General features: G+C 35.4%; 1 protein-coding gene across 5 annotated transcripts in view; it reads right to left on the bottom strand.

Annotated features, from left to right (window-relative positions):
• The window catches only part of FER (FER tyrosine kinase), a 467,575-nt gene that overhangs the window by 234,679 nt on the left and 216,374 nt on the right, over nucleotides 1-16,522 (bottom strand). For 4 of the 5 annotated variants that reach the window (XM_057540547.1, XM_007192081.3, XM_007192079.3 and 1 more), the window contains one exon: nucleotides 2,657-2,860. The exons of the other annotated variant lie outside the window; for it this stretch is intronic. In XM_057540547.1, the coding sequence (XP_057396530.1) occupies nucleotides 2,657-2,860 (204 nt within the window). The remainder of the gene's footprint in view (nucleotides 1-2,656; nucleotides 2,861-16,522) is intronic. 5 annotated transcript variants of the gene reach the window in all.

Here is a 16,522-nt window from a genome sequence, read left to right as displayed (position 1 = left end):
TAAAGTATCTGCATCCATCTTGATCAGTCATAATGTTCACAGCATGCAGAGTTTCACACCATGTTAAAAAAATAACTGTGACATGCATACAAAAATAAAGCTTCAAAATAACTGCCAACTAGACTCTAGTTGACAGAGATAATGTTGCTAAAAATAACGTTATTTGTGATCAATGAATACCTCAAACTTAAATATATAAATTCTAAAACAATATTTTCATTACTATTTAAATTTCACAAATAAATCTCAATAGGAACCAAAAAGAAAAATTTTAACTTTTCCAATTACACTTATATTTCGTACAAAGTACATTTGTATGTTTTTCTAAATAAAGTGTTCAAACAATGGTAAAAATGCCTAATGATCTGCATAGCACTTCACACATTACAAAGAATATATTCACTGTTTGACTCTCACAATCAGTATATCAGCTATTACCCCCAATTACTTCCCAAACCAGAGCTTGTAAAGTACAGATCTGGGCCTGAAACTCAAGTTTTCATTGATTACTATTTGACTTTTTTTCCACAGAAACCTATATTTCTTTATGTCTTCCTCACTTAGGACACCTGACCCCACGTTTATGTACAGCTTTTATAATCTACTAATGGATTATAAATTCATTGATTGGAATATAATAGGCAATCATTAAATATCTGGTAATGACTTCCCCCATTTATAAACCCCTTCCAGACAACAGGTGTATGAGGAAGGAAATGGGATAATTTTAGATCAAGCAAGATTCACCTGCACAAGAAGAAAAAGAATTAAAATTTCCCCAAACAGTCGATTTCACCTTAAAACTCTTATTTTTTAACTGATTGAAGAACTCAACATTATACAATGAGGGCAAATTAAATAAAATTAGGCACTGGAAAACCTGAGGCATTTACAGAAATACAAGTACTCTCTTCTTTAAGAGAGATCTTTGCAAAATTTCAATGACAGAGGAAGCTGAATAAAATCTTTAAATGTGAACTTGTAACAATATCTTATTTTTAGAATATATTATGCTGTTCACTTTAGTTACTTAAAACAAAATGGCAATATTAAAGACAAGTGATAATTTGCAAGTGGACCCTTTCCATTTTGTTTCTAAAAATACTAAGTTAAATTCCTACAGTTACATTTTAAACTACAAGAGGTAATAAGGGAAATATTTCAGTCTTATTTAATGTATGACATATTTCAAAGAGTAACTTTTAGAGCTTAGAAAATAGAAGGAAACATTCATATAAGTTGTAGTTTATAGTTTGTCTACCATCTTTCCTTCTACAATTCTCATACAATTTTATAAATATTGCCAACATGGTCACTGGGTGTAATAAGGAAGGTTATCTACATCCATAATTTAAAGGCACATACAAATTTAAAGAAAGTAAGGGATGACATATTATTAGAAACAGTAGGTTGGATGTATAAGAGTAGGCAAATATAATTATCAAGTTGAGGTCTGAATACTATGCAAAATTAACAGGTAGTATGAAAATTATAATATATACTTTAATATACTTATTTTAACCCATCTGAACAGCATTTATTTTCATTTAAATATAATCCCTAGATGTGATTATACTAAATGCAACTTTTAAATGGTTACTTTTATGGTATGTGAATTTCACCTCAGAATTATATCTGTATTAGTATATAGATAATATAATATGCAATATATATTATCACTAGATGAACTTATATATATGTGAACTATATATGAACTTGAACAACATATATGTTCCTAAAACCCTCTGAAGTTCATCTAATGATAATGGTCCAATCTTCTTATACGGTACTTAGCATCACTCTAGTGCCTGGACATAAACTGAAATCCTACAGACAGCCAGCTTGAAAATGCATGCCATTTGATATGATGGGGTAAAAAATGACAAATACAGGCATCAATTCCTTCCTATGCCAAAAATATTAAAAATTTCTCAGTGGGTAAAGTTAAACAAAATTTTGAGATCACTCTTCATCTGTTGAGTGCTTAATAAAGAATGTAACAAATAAGCTTACAATACTTAAACTTCAATAAATAAATCAGTATTAGAACAAGCAATATGCCCAGATCATTTTAAAAATTTTTCTTTGATTTCTATTTATTGTTCGTTAATGCCAACAAATAATAGCTTATACATAAGTGGAAAAACAACCTTAATCCTCAAAGAATCATAAAAACAATTCAACTATCACTGTCCCATTCATTAAGGTATTTCATTATTACTACTTAATAAAATATTTCTTAAAAATCTCTCATGGTAACATTTTTGAGCAATTTCAAGGGCTGGTTTCAAGAGCATAAAATTCATAATTAAGTTTCTCTAAAAAAAATTATGATAATCACATTATTTCTTTTTATTTTTAATACAAAGGATCTTTCATGTTCAAAGTTAACTTAAAACATTAAATATTTATGCATTTAAATTTAATGTAAATTGTAACAACTATTCTTAACTTTATATTGTAAAATATGTATTTCCTTAAAAAGGTTAACATTTTAGTGAATTTTAGAGCACTCTACTTATGGAATTCAGAAAAAGAAAAATTAAGTGCTAAAGTTAGTGTTACAGGCATTTATCACAAATTATTCATCATTTATTATAATTATACCTCAATTAACTATATCAAAATATACATATAAACTAAATTGGAAACGTACATCAACAAATTGTATGATAAAGTGTCTCCTTTGTCCATCAGAAAATACAGAAAGGACATATTCACCAGGTTTCCCATGACTCTCTCGCACCAAGAAGTCTCCTTGTTGTTTTAACAGATCTTGCGCTTCTATTCTGGGAATTGCACCATGGTACCAATCCTGTTCTGCCAGAGGCTTCTCAATTATGGGGATCGTATCACAGAACTTGAGCAAATATTGAAAAAAAACTAAATTAGAGAAAATAGCAATTTTTTTCTGGTAAAGCTAACAGCAATTATAAATACTTCTTACCTATGTTCTTCCCTTTAATTAACCAATTAAAAGTTATATGATGAATCTGAAATTTTCATAATTTTTAAAGAAAATACGTCCTAGAGCACTGGTGCTGAAGCTTAGTACAAATACATATCCTTAAATACTTGAAGGTTATTTGTTTTTTCTATCTATCATACATAGGTACACAAAACATCAACATTTAGAGTTGGCACTTATAGTCTTATTCACCATGTCATAAAATAAATCCATATATTTAAAATTTTTCAATCAGAGAATTATGATGAAAAGAGAGTATGATCAGAGAAATTTATCATAAAATAACTTCATTTTAAAAGTTGAGTTATGAAAAGAAAAAAAAAAAAAAGTTGAGTTATATCTTTTTATGGAATTAACTCTTAATCACATGGGCCGTGGACTGTCCCCATCATGAGTCCCAGGAGTGCTAAGTCGTCATTTGATGGTGCTCTGTTGCTGTGCCTTCTCATTCTCATCCTTATTCCCCTGACTTCCTTAACCATTACCTCTGCCACATGGCTGGTCCTGATCCTGTACAGCAATGGCAGACAAAGCCTTAGGTGAAATAGCTTCATTGAAACCACCAATGTTCAATTACAAACATATGGCAAAAACAAGGGAGGAATATAAGTCATGAGCACAGCAGGAAAGCAAATTATCTGTTATTTTAGGAGGCCAAGTGCTAATAACAAATAGAGATAACTAAGAGTTGGTTATGTTTCGTTGAAATGTTTCTAATTAATAATAGATGAAATCACACATTTTCCGGTTGCAAGTAAAAAGTTTTTTGTTTGCTTATATTTATTACCCACAGAAACTAAATTGCCCCAGGTGATAAGAGTACTTTATGGGTAAGGTATAATCATATGCACTAACCCTTAAGGTTCTCAAAATATAATATGCACAATGCCTCATGAGAAAGTAATTCATAAATCGGAAAAATCAGAATTAACAATAAATGAAAGACAAATATTCACACATCAATCAGGTTTTTCAGGTTGATATTATGAACTCTACATAGGGATAAAATACAGTACCTTTCTGGTAAATGAGAACTAGTTTTGAAGAGAGCCTGCATTGTTTTGTACCACACGAAGAGGCTTAAAACTTACTGGTCAAAGTTCCATTTTATATTATCCAAAACCCATCTGACTGATTTAAAAAAAGAACGTTGAGAAGTCCCAATCAGACTTTTTCAAAGAGTCCACAGTTTGATTTCTACTTCTACCACTATGATATTCTTTAATTCTTTAATTGCATACATGATGTGACTATACATGGAAATCATTTATAAGCTAAATAAGCCTTTTTCTTTTAGTACTAATTATGATAAATACTATATTTCAAAGAAATTTTAAATTGTGCTCCCAAAAATGGGTTTAAAAAGTAAATTATATAAAGAACTAGCCACAACTATGAGATTAAAAAAGTATTATTTTTAAAAACAAATGCATAATCCACACAAAATTAACTTTTTGTGTATACTGATACTAATAGTTTATAATTCTTAAAGTAGGTGGTCAAAATGATTAAATATTTCTTCTCCAAAATTTTGTCACAGTGCATTTCAATACAGAAAATACTAAAATTTTTACTGTTATACGAATATATCCAAGTCTCACCAATGGCAAAGTGTTTCATTGCTTTTTTCCAGAGGAAAAAAAAAATCAATAAAATAAGAAATTCAATGTCACCTCTTGGCAAAAAACTTTTTTATTATTATCTCTCAAAAAAGGTCTACATAATAGAAAAGCATCACAAACAAGGATATCATATGCTTGATTTCTTGTCCTATTCAACCTATCCTCCCAAATTTTGATTTATTTAGAATTGTGAGAATGAAGAGCCTGGAGAATTCATTAAGTCAGAAGGGCATTTGAAATACAAAAGGTGAGCTAACACTGAGAAATTCATTTAAGGATTTGAAGGTGAGGAATACATCTGGGGAAAAAAAACCATCTATGTTTGTTTCTTTGTTTAAAAAAGAGGAGTAAATAGGAAGGAACTTATATTGCTATTTCATAGGGATTACATGTCAGTCCTCTGGGTTTATTAGTTTCTTTTGGGTAGGAAGGGAAACTTATAGAAATCTTCTGTTTCCGGCTCCTAGACAATACTGTAACGAAATGTAGGCTGAACTCACTATGAGTGTGTGTGTGTGTGTATATGTGTGACAGGCATACACAGGGAAAGGTTGTACTTATCCCCTGTCTGGTTCTATCAGGTCTTTCAGGGACTTCCCTGGAAACATTGGAAGGAACGTTTTAATTAATATGATTTCAAGTAAATTCCAATACAATTTTGCAAACTTGACAGTGATAGAATGCAGGATGTACCAGCAACAAAATCCCAGCATCCCAAAAGCCTTCATAATTACATCAAAAATGAAATGAAGCTTTTTACTTCAAATATCACAGCTTTCTAAGCCTAAGTGGGGAAAGATTTTTCCTTGTCATTAAGTTATCTAAAATTTTTGCCAAAGATATGGGGAAGGGGAAGTCTCCTTTTTAAAATGTATAGTAATCCAATACAGTTAACAAGTTATACTTAATAAGACAAGCTTTTCTGATTGACTAGGCTAGCTGTTTAGTTAGTTATTTTCCCTGGGCCTTATTCTTAAAGAATATTCCAGCAAAAACATACTGAGCTTAGTGAAATAAAAAGATTGGTTTAAATGAAGATGCAATGAGGAGTCGGCACAAGAAAATGAAAATATTTTTTTCTTGACTTAAGAATAAGAGGCTATTTTTTTTTCTTAGCCTAGTTCAGGCTAATTCCCAAGAATTCAATGAAGATTTGTATGCTTTTATCTCAAACATTTGAGCACAAGATGAGATCCTTTTTGAGAGGCAGAGACAAAAGTGTTTAAAAACAAAAATCAAAGTCTGGATCTTACTCAAATTAAGTACCCAAAAAAGAAACCATTAAAAAAAAAAACTAAAATATAACAGCATGGAAAATATACAAGTAAACCTCTCAATGAGCGTCAACAAGCTAAATAAAACTTCAACACTAACATAAAAGTTTTTATGAATTTTTAATAACCATAAAAGTGAATTTAATTCTTTAATATCTTATATAAATTTAGTTATTAATTTAATAATCTAAGTAATGAATTATTTCAGATCTAGTATAATAATATACTATGGTGATTACAAGTAACTCACAGGATTTTAAACATTTCTCAAAAATTCCATAATGACCCCTTTAATTTTAAAGCTATATATCACTGGGAAATTTTACGGGGAGATTAAGAATCAAATGTCATATAAGCAGAAGTAAGAGAAGCACCAAACACTTGCAAAGGGTGGGAAATATTGGCCTATTGAAAAGGAATCTGCCTGATGGTACTAAAAGCTACTTTCACTGAAAGGGCAATGTAACCATAGGTAGAAAAAATGTATTTTATACCAATTAGAGTTTGATAGTTGAACAAATGCATAACATAAAATGAAAACATGAATAATAATGCTCTTCCTGCCACTTTTTTTCAAATTTCTAAACAGTTATGTTTTGAATGCATTGAATGAGTTAATTATTAAAATAATGAAAAACAAAGACTATTTGGGATATTTGATCTTCATGATTGTTTGCCTTCAGGCTAGACAAACAGGATGTAAAACAATGGTTCCATCATTAACAGGCACTAAGGCCTATCTGTAAATTGACGAATTCTATTTTTTTTTAGCAATAAAGTAGAACTGATCATTGTTTTCATACACTGATAGCTTAGTTATTTTTATTATAAATATACTTTACCTAATGTTCACTTTCCACTATGAAACTAGCAACAAAATTCTTATGTGCAAATTTCTTAATTAAAATTTTTTGTACTTTTTGAAAATTTGAGTTTGTTCAGTCTTTAGCTAATAATATAACTATGGTCTATCATAATGACTAGGCAGAATTATATGCTGAACAAATTCACATTCTTATACAATTTTCCCCAAAACTTTATTTAAAAAGATACACACCTAGGCCAAACTCAAATATTACCTTACTTCCACAGCTTTCTATTTCCCTGATTGCCTTTTTTTTTTAAATAACATCTTTATTGGAGTAGAATTGCTTTACAATGGTGTGTTAGTTTCTGCTTTATAACAAAGTGAATCAGCTATACATATACATATATCCCCATATCTCCTCGCTCTTGCGAATCCCTCACACCCTCCCTATCCCACCCCTCTAGGTGGTCACAAAGCACAGAGCTGATCTCCCTGTGCTATGCGGCTGCTCCCCACTAGCTATCTATTTTACATTTGGTAGTGTGTATAAGTCCATGACAGTCGCTCACTTTGTCCCAGCTTACCCTTCCCCCTCCCCAGTCCTCAAGGCCATTCTTTACGTCTGCATCTTTATTCCTGTCCTCCCCCTAGGTTCTTCAGAACCATTTTTTTCTTTTAGATTACATATATATGTGTTAGCATACGGTATTTGTTTTTCTCTTTCTGACTTACTTCACTCTGTATGACAGACTCTAGGTCCATCCACCTAACTACAAATAACTCAGTTTCATTTCTTTTTATGGCTGACTAATAGTCCATTGTATATATGTGCCACATCTTCTTTATCCATTCATCCATTGATGGACACTTAGAATGCTTCCATGTCCTGGCTATTGTAAATAGAGTTGCAATGAACATTGTGGTGCATGACTCTTTTTGAATTATGGTTTTCTCAGGGTATATGCCCAGTAATGGGATTGCTGGGTCAGATGGTAGTTCTATTTTTAGTATTTTAAGGAACCTCGATACTGTTCTGCATAGTGGCTGTATCAATTTACATTCCCACCAACAGTGCAAGAGGGTTCCCTTTTCTCCACACCCTTTCCAGCATTTATTGTTTGTACATTTTTTGATGATGGCCATTCTGACTGGTGTGAGGTGATACCTCATTGTAGTTTTGATTTGCATTTCTCTAATGATTAAAGATATTGAGCATTTTTTCATGTGTTTGTTGGCAATCTGTATATCTTCTTTGGAGAAATGTCTATTTAGGTGTTCTGCCCATTTTTGGATTGGGTTGTTTGTTTTTTTGATATTGAGCTGCATGAGCTGCTTGTAAATTTTGGAGATTAATCCTTGGTCTGTTGCTTCGTTTGCAAATATTTTCTGCCATTCTAAGGGTTGTCTTTTTCATCTTGTTTATGGTTTCCTTTGCTGTGCAAAACCTTTTAAGTTTCATTAGGTCTCATTTGTTTATTTTTGTTTTTATCTCCATTTCTCTAGGAGGTGGGTCAAATAGGCTCTTGCTGTGATTTATGTCATAGAGTGTTCTGCCTATGTTTTCCTCTAAGAGTTTGATAGTGTCTGGCCTTACATTTAGGTCTTTAATCCATTTTGAGTTTATTTTTGTGTATGGTGTTCGGGAGTGTTCTAATTTCATTCTTTTACATGTAGCTGTCCAGTTTTCCCAGAACCATTTATTGAAGAGGCTGTCTTTTCTCCATTGTATATTCTTGCTGCCTTTATCAAAGATAAGGTGACCATATGTGCATGGGTTTATCTCTGGGCTTACTGTCCTGTTCCATTGATCCATATTTCTGTTTTTGTGTCAGTACCATACTGTCTTGATTACTGTAGCTTTGTAATATAGTCTGAAGTCAGGGAGCCTGATTCCTCCAGCTCCATTTTTCTTTCTCAAGATTTCTTTGGCTATTCAGAGTCTTTTGTGTTTCCATACAAATAGGGCAAGTTTTTGTTCTAGTTCTGTGAAAAATGCCATTGGTACTTTGATAGGGATTGCATTGAATCTGCAGATTGCTTTGGGTAGTATAGTCATTTTCACAATGTTTATTCTTCCAATCCAAGAACATGGTATATCTCTCCATCTGTTTGTATCATCTTTAATTTCTTTCATCAGTGTCTAACAGTTTTCTGCATACAGGTCTTTTGTCTCCTTAGGTAGTTTTATTCCTAGGTATTTTATTCTTTTTGTTGCAGTGGTAAATGGGGATGTTTCCTTAATTTCTCTTTCAGATTTTTCATCCTTAGTGTATAGGAATGCAAGAGATTTCTGTGCATTAATTTGGTATCCTGCTACTTTACCATATTCACTGATAAGCTCTAGTAGTTTTCTGGTTGCATCTTTAGGATTCTCTATGTATAGTGTCATGTCATCAGCAAACAGTGATAGCTTTACTTCTTGTTTTCTCATTTGGATTCCTTTTATTTCTTTTTCTTCTCTGATTGCTGTGGCTAAAACGTCCAAAACTATGTTGAATAATAGCGGTGAGATTGGGCAACCTTGTCTTGTTCCTGATATTAGTGGCAATGGTTTCAGTTTTTCACCATTGAGAACGATGTTGGCTGTTGGGTTTATCATATATGGCCTTTATTATGTTGAGGTAAGTTCCCTCTATGCCTACTTTCTGGAGGGTTTTTATCATAAATGGCTGTTTAATTTTGTCGAAAGCTTTCTCTGCATCTATTGAGATGATCATATGGTTTTTCTCCTTCAGTTTGTTAATATGGTGTATCACATTGATTGATTTGCGTATATTGAAGACTCCTTGCATTCCTGGGATAAACTCCACTTGATCATGGTGTATGATCCTTTTACTGTGCTGCTGGATTCTGTTTGCTAGTATTTTGTTGAGGATTTTTGCATCTATGTCCATCAGTGATATTGGCCTGTAATATTCTTTGTTTGTGACACCTTTATCTGGTTTTGGTATCAGGGTGATGGTGACCTCATAGAATGAGTTTGGGAGTGTTCCTCCCTCTGCTATATTTTGGAAGACTTTGAGAAGGATAGGTGTTAGCTCTTCTCTAAATATTTGATAGAATTTGCCTGTGAAGCCATCTGGTCCTGGGCTTTTGTTTATTAGAAGATTTTTAAGCACAGTCTCAATTTCAGTGCTTGTGATTGGTCTGTTCATATTTTCTATTTCTTCCTGGTTCTGTCTCAGAAGGCTGTGTTTTTCTAAAAATGTGTCCATTTCTTCCAGGTTGTACATTTTATTGGCAGTTGCTTGTAGTAATCTCTCATGATCCTTTGTATTTCTGCAGTGTCAGTTGTTACTTCTTCGTTTTCATTTCTAATTCTACTGATTTGAGTCTTCTCCCTTTTTTTCTTCATGAGTCTGGCTAATGGTTTATCAGTTTTGTTTATCTTCTCAAACGACCAGCTTTTAGTTTTATTGACTTTGCTATTGTTTCCTTCATTTATTTCTGATCTGATCTTTATGATTTGCTTCCTTCTGCTAACTTTGTGGGTTTTTTGTTCTTCTTTCTCTAATTGCTTTAGGTGTAAGGTTAGGTTGTTTATTTGAGATGTTTCATGTTTCTTGTTTCTTGAGGTAGGACTGTATTGCTATTAACTTCCCTCTTAGAACTGCTTTTGCTGTATCCCATAGGTTTTGGGTCGTCATGTTTTCATTGTCAATTGTTTCTAGGTATTTTTTCATTTCCTCTTTGATTTCTTCAGTGATCTCTTGGTTATTAAGTAGTATATTGTTTAGCCTCCATGTGTTTGTATTTTTTTTTTTTTTTTAGATGATTGGTGAGTTCACGGCTGTTTGTTTTATTGTCATTCTTTGTATGTTACACTTTTTGAAACATGTTTTATAAACCCTTTATATTTGTTCAGTACTTATTACATTTTTAAGAAGTAGATGTGTCTTGGGGTTCACTTGGGATAGGTAGGCAGAGAGAACAGCATCTGACAAGGCACAGAAGTGGCAATCAGCCCAATGTCTGGACAAGGATGTAAGCTCTAAGATTTATTTATTTATTTATTTATTTATTTTTGGCTGTGCTGGGTCTTCGGTTCGTGCGAGGGCTTTCTCTAGTTGCGGCAAGTGGGGGCCACTCTTCATCACGGTGCGCGGGCCTTTCACTATCGCGGCCCCTCCCGTTGCGGGGCACAGGCTCCAGACGCGCAGGCTCAGCAGCTGTGGCTCACGGGCCCAGCTGCTCCGTGGCATGTGGGATCTTCCCAGACCAGGGCTCGAACCCGTGTCTCCTGCATTAGCAGGCAGATTCTCAACCACTGCGCCACCAGGGAAGCCCGTGTTTGTATTTTTTACAGATTCTTTTCCTGTAATCAATATCTAGTCTCATAGCATTGTGGTCAGAAAAGATACTTGATATGATTTCAATTCTCTCAAATTTACCAAGGCTTGATTTGTGACCCAAGATATGATCTATCCTGGAGAAAGTTCCATGAGCACTTGAGAAGAAAGTGTATTCTGTTGTTTTTGGATGGAATGTCCTATAAATATCAATTAAGATCATCTTGTTTAATGTGTCATTTAAAGCTTGTATTTCCTCATTTATTTTCATTTTAGATGATCTGTCCATTGGTGAAAGTGGGGTGTTAAAGTCCTCTACTATGATTGTGTTACTGTTGATTTCCCCTTTTATGGCTGTTAGCATTTGCCTTATGTATTGAGGTGCTCCTATGTTGGCTGTATAAATATTTACAATTGTTATATCTTCTTCTTGGATCGATCCCTTGATCATTATGTAGTGTACTTCTTTGTCTCTTGTAATAGTCTTTATTTTAAAATCTATTTTGTCTGATATGAGAATCGCTACTCCAGCTTTCTTTTGATTTCCATTTGCATGGAATATCTTCTTTCAGCCCCTCACTTTCAGTCTGTATGTGTCCCTAGGTCTGAAGTGGATCTCCTGTAGACAGCATATATACAGGTCTTGTTTTTGTATCCATTCAGCCAGTCTACGCCTTTTGGTTGGAGCATTTAATCCATTTACATTTAAGGTAATTATTGATATGTATGTTCCTATTACTATTTTCTTAATTGTTTTGGGTTTGTTATTTTAGGTCTTTTCCTTCTCTTGTGTTTCCTGCCTAGAGAAGTTCCTTTAGCATTTGTTGTAAAGCTGGTTTGGTGGTGCTGAATTCTCTTAGTTTTTGCTTGTCTGTAAAAGTTTTAATTTCTCTGTCGAATCTGAATGAGATCCTTGCTGGGTAGGGTAATCTTGTTTGTAGGTTCTTCCCTTTCATCACTTTAAATATGTCCTGCCACTCCCTTCTGGCTTGCAGAGTTTCTGCTGAAAGATCAGCTGTTACCCTTATGGGGATTCCCTTGTATATTATTTGTTGTTTTTCCCTTGCTGCTTTTAAACTTTTTTTTTTGTATTTAATTTTTGATAGTTTGATTAATATGCGTCTTGGCATGTTTCTACTTGGATTTATCCTGTATGGGACTCTCTGTGCTTCCTGGACTTGATTAACTATTTCCTTTCCCATATCAGGGAAGTTTTCAACTATAATCTCTTCAAATATTTTCTTAGTCCCTTTCTTTTTCTCTTCTTTTTCTGGGACCCCTATAATTCAAATGTTGTTGCGTTAAATGTTGTCCCAGAGGTCTCTGAGACTGTCCTCTATTGTTTTCATTCTTTTCTCTTTATTCTGCTCTGCAGTAGTTATTTCCACTATTTTATCTTCCAGGTCACTTAACCGTTCTTCTACCTCAGTTATTCTGCTATTGATCCCTTCTAGAGAATTTTTAATTTCATTTATTGTGTTGTTCATCATTGTTTGCTCTTTAGTTCTTATAGGTCCTTGCTGAACGTTTCTTGTATTTTCTCCATTCTATTTCCAGGATTCTGGATCATCTTTACTATCATTACTCTGAATTCTTTTTCAGGTAGACTGCCTATTTCCTCTTCATTTGTTTGGTCTGGTGGGTTTTTACCTTACTCCTTCATCTGTTGTGTGTTTCTCTGTCTTCTCATTTTGCTTAACTTACTGTGTTTGGGGTCTCCTTTTTGCAGGCTGTAGGTTCGTAGTTCCTGTTCTTTTTGCTGTTGGCCCCCAGTAGCTAAGGTTGGTTCAGTGGGTTGTGTAGGCTTCCTGGTGGAGGGGACTAGTGCCTGTGTTCTGGTGGATGAGGCTGGATCTTGCCTTTCTGGTGGGCAGGTCCACATCCGGTGGTGTATTTTTGGGGTGTCTGTGACCTTACTATGATTTTAAGCAGCCTCTCTGCTAATGGGTGGGGTTGTGCTCCTGTCTTGCTAGTTGTTTGGTATAGGTTGTCCAGCACTGTAGCCTGCTGGTCGTTGAGTGGAGCTGGGTCTTAGCGTTGAGATGGAGATCTCTGGGAGAGCTTTCGCCGTTTGATATTACGTGGAGCCAGGAGGTCTCTGGTGGACCAATGTCCTGAACTTGGCTCTCCCACCTCAGAGGCACAGGTCGGACACCTGGCCAGAGCACCAAGATCCTGTCAGCCACACGGCTCAGAAGAAAAGGGAGAAAAAAAGAAAGGAAGAAAGAATAAAATAAAATATAGTTATTAAAATAAAAAATATTAAAAATAAAAAAATTTAAAAGTAATTCAAAAAAGAAGAAAAACAAAAAACGGACAGACAGAACCCTAGGACAAATGGTAAAAGCAAAGATATACAGACAACATCACACACAGAAGCGTACACACACACACTCACAAAAAGAGAAAAAGGAAAAATATATATATATCGTTGCTCCCAAAGTCCACCACCTCAAATTTGGGATGATTCGCTGTCTATTCAGGTATTCCACAGATGCAGGGTTCATCAAGTTGATTGTGGAGATTTATTCCGCTGCTCCTGAGGCTGCTGGGAGAGATTTCCCTTTCTCTTCTTTGTTCGCACAGCTTCTGGGGTTCAGCTTTGGATTTGGCCCCGCCTCTGCATGTAGGTCGCCTAAGTGCATCTGTTTTTCGCTCAGACAGGACGGGGTTAAAGGAGCAGCTGATTCGGGGGCTCTGGCTCACTCAGGCCGGGGGGAGGGAGGGGTACGGAGTGTGGGGCGAGCCTGCGGTGGCAGAGGCCGGTGTGATGTTGCACCAGCCTGAGGCGCGCCACGCGTTCTCCTGGGGAAGTTGTCCCTGGATCATGAGACCCTGGCAGTGGCGTGCTGCACAACCTCCCAAGAGGGGAGGTGTGGATAGTGACCTGTGCTCGCACAGGCTTCTTGGTGGCTGCAGCAGCAGCCTTAGCGTCTCATGCCCGTCTCTGGGGTCCGCGCTGATAGCCGCGGCTTGCGCCCGTCTCCGGAGCTCGTTTATGCTATGCTCTGAATCCCCTTTCCTGGAGCACCCAGAAACAATGGTCTCTTGCCTCTTAGGCAGTTCCAGACTATTTCCCGGACTCCCTCCCGGCTAGCTGTGGCACACTAGCCCCCTTCAGGCTGTGTTCACGCAGCCACCCCCCGTCATCTCCCTGGGATCTGACCTCTGAAGCCCGAGCCTCAGCTCCCAGCCCCTGCCCGCCCCGGCAGGTGAGCAGACAAGCCTCTCGGGCTGGTGAGTGCTAGTCGGCTCCGATCCTCTGTGTGGGAATCTCTCCACTTGGCCCTCCGCAACCCTGTTGCTGCGCTCTCCTCCGTGGCTCCGAAGCTTCCCCCTCTGACACCCGCAGTCTCCGCCCGTGAAGGGGCTTCCTAGTGTGTGGAAACCTTTCCTCCTTCACAGCTCCCTCCCACTGGTGCAGGTCCTGTCCCTATTCTTTTGTCTTTGTTTCTTCTTTTTTCTTTTGCCCTACCCAGGTACATAGGGTGTTTCTTGCCTTTTGGGACATCTGAGGTCTTCTGCCAGTGTTTAGTAGGTGTTCTGTAGGAGTTGTTCCACATGTAGATGTATTTCTGATGTATTTGTGGGGAGGAAGGTGATCTCCACGTCTTACTCTTCCGCCATCTTGAAGGTCTCCCCCCGCTCCCGATTGCCTTTTTATGCACCTTCTTGGATCTCTAACAAGAGACCCTATCTCTAGCAAAATATATTTTCTTAAAAGTCATTCATTTTTGGTCTCACACTTCTGCTTCCTCCACTACCTTCTGATTTCCCCTCACGTTACTCTTTTTTCGCCTGCTTCTTTAGTTCCCTTACTCATCTTCTCTTTATTCGTAATTATTCTTTTTTCTTCTTTATCATTTTTATCCATTTACTTTTTCCAATTGTGCTTGTGACTCTCATTTATTCTCCCTCATCCCATCATATCACTGCAATTTCTTCTACAGCTTTATTTTTTCAGTATCAAATATCTTTACCTTAAGTTCATGCAATATTACATATAAAATGTGCCACAGTATCAACAATAACATTTTAGTCCATTAACTGTAATCAGTGACAATGTTATACTACACATCTCAACTAAAACTCTTACCAGATCATTCTAATGAGTCAGTATGAAATCATAGCTCAGTAAATTTAAACATTTATCATCAAGTTGGGATTGCTTATATAGAATATAGCATCGTTCTGACATGATCTGGGTTGTTTTAAGCATTTGAGCAAACACATAAAAGATGAGATTTACTCTCTATATAATGAAATTATAGAAAATAAATCCTGATAAGCTCTTCTTGAAAATTATGTATGATAATACTAGTGATTCAAAACTTGCAACTCTGAGAATAATATTTAGTTTTCCTAAACATGGCTAACTATATTGGAGAATTCAATGTATTTATGTCAGTGATATGATGTAAGAAATTTAATTTTTATTTTCCCTTGTTTCTCATTTTTCTACATCTGAGTGTCTGGGCTAAATAAATAAATAAATACTAAGACCTTCAGAATAAAGGAAGACAACCAAGGTTTAAAATACATAATATTTAAGCTGAACTTAACATGCATTGTCAGAGGAAGTACAAGGTTGTTCCGCTAGACATGAAGGAAAACACTAAAAAATATAAGCAGTTTATTATGTTATGAATGAAAATAACTATATTGCCCTATGCCAATGGTGGAAGCCAAGCGTTACAATACCAGCATGATAACTGATATACAACTTAAACACAGCTAAATGATAGTTTGCTAATTTTCTAAATAGAAGTAAATAAGCAAATCTTATTTACTACATTATTATATATAATGGATGCACATCTTTATTTATCAGTATTTTTATTTTCTAAATTCAAATGCAAAGTAATTCAAAAATTAAAATAATCTATATATCAACAGAATCCAGAAAAATATTAATTTTAAAGAGACAGAAGAATAATTTAATAATTCTTCTGACATCTAAAGAACAATTATCTGGACCAAAATGTGCTTTATTCTGGTTTTAAAGAACATTTTTCAAAGAGTGCTATTGTTATAAGGGTGTTCTGTACTCCGCAGATCAGTGAACAACTAGTACTCACAAGGGGCTGTAAGATGGAACAAACTGTTGCTCAGCCACTTATAACAAAAATTCTGCAGTAAAGCAATGGCTCTGGAGAAAGGGCAGTATTCTTGACATGACTAGAACAGATCTCATCAAATATATTGTGGTTTGAAAGATTTTCAATGGAAATGGACCCTCATGATTGCCAGTAGGCTTTCAGATTATACAATGAATCCTGTCTAACACCTTTGTCCTTGACTTCAGAAGCAGTCTAGGAGAAACAGTCCTCAATGCAAATTTATAACCTCCTGAAGCATGGAAAGATGCTGGATGTGGAGCAGACCTCAGTACCTGGAGGTACCATGGATAGGTTATTTAACTCTTTTAGTACAGTGGAAAAAAAAAGAAAACATGCTTGGGGCTGATCATAACAGTAAATATTAAACATCTACCATCAGATACTGTATTCGGTTAAAGCCAAATTCATCTAAAGCTAATTATCTAACATTCTTCCTTCTAG

Source organism: Balaenoptera acutorostrata, chromosome 2, assembly GCF_949987535.1.
Source record: "Balaenoptera acutorostrata chromosome 2, mBalAcu1.1, whole genome shotgun sequence".
Taxonomy (NCBI): domain Eukaryota; kingdom Metazoa; phylum Chordata; class Mammalia; order Artiodactyla; family Balaenopteridae; genus Balaenoptera; species Balaenoptera acutorostrata.
The sequence above is the reverse complement of the archived record's forward strand: the minus strand, read 5'-3'. Positions and strand labels throughout refer to the sequence as shown.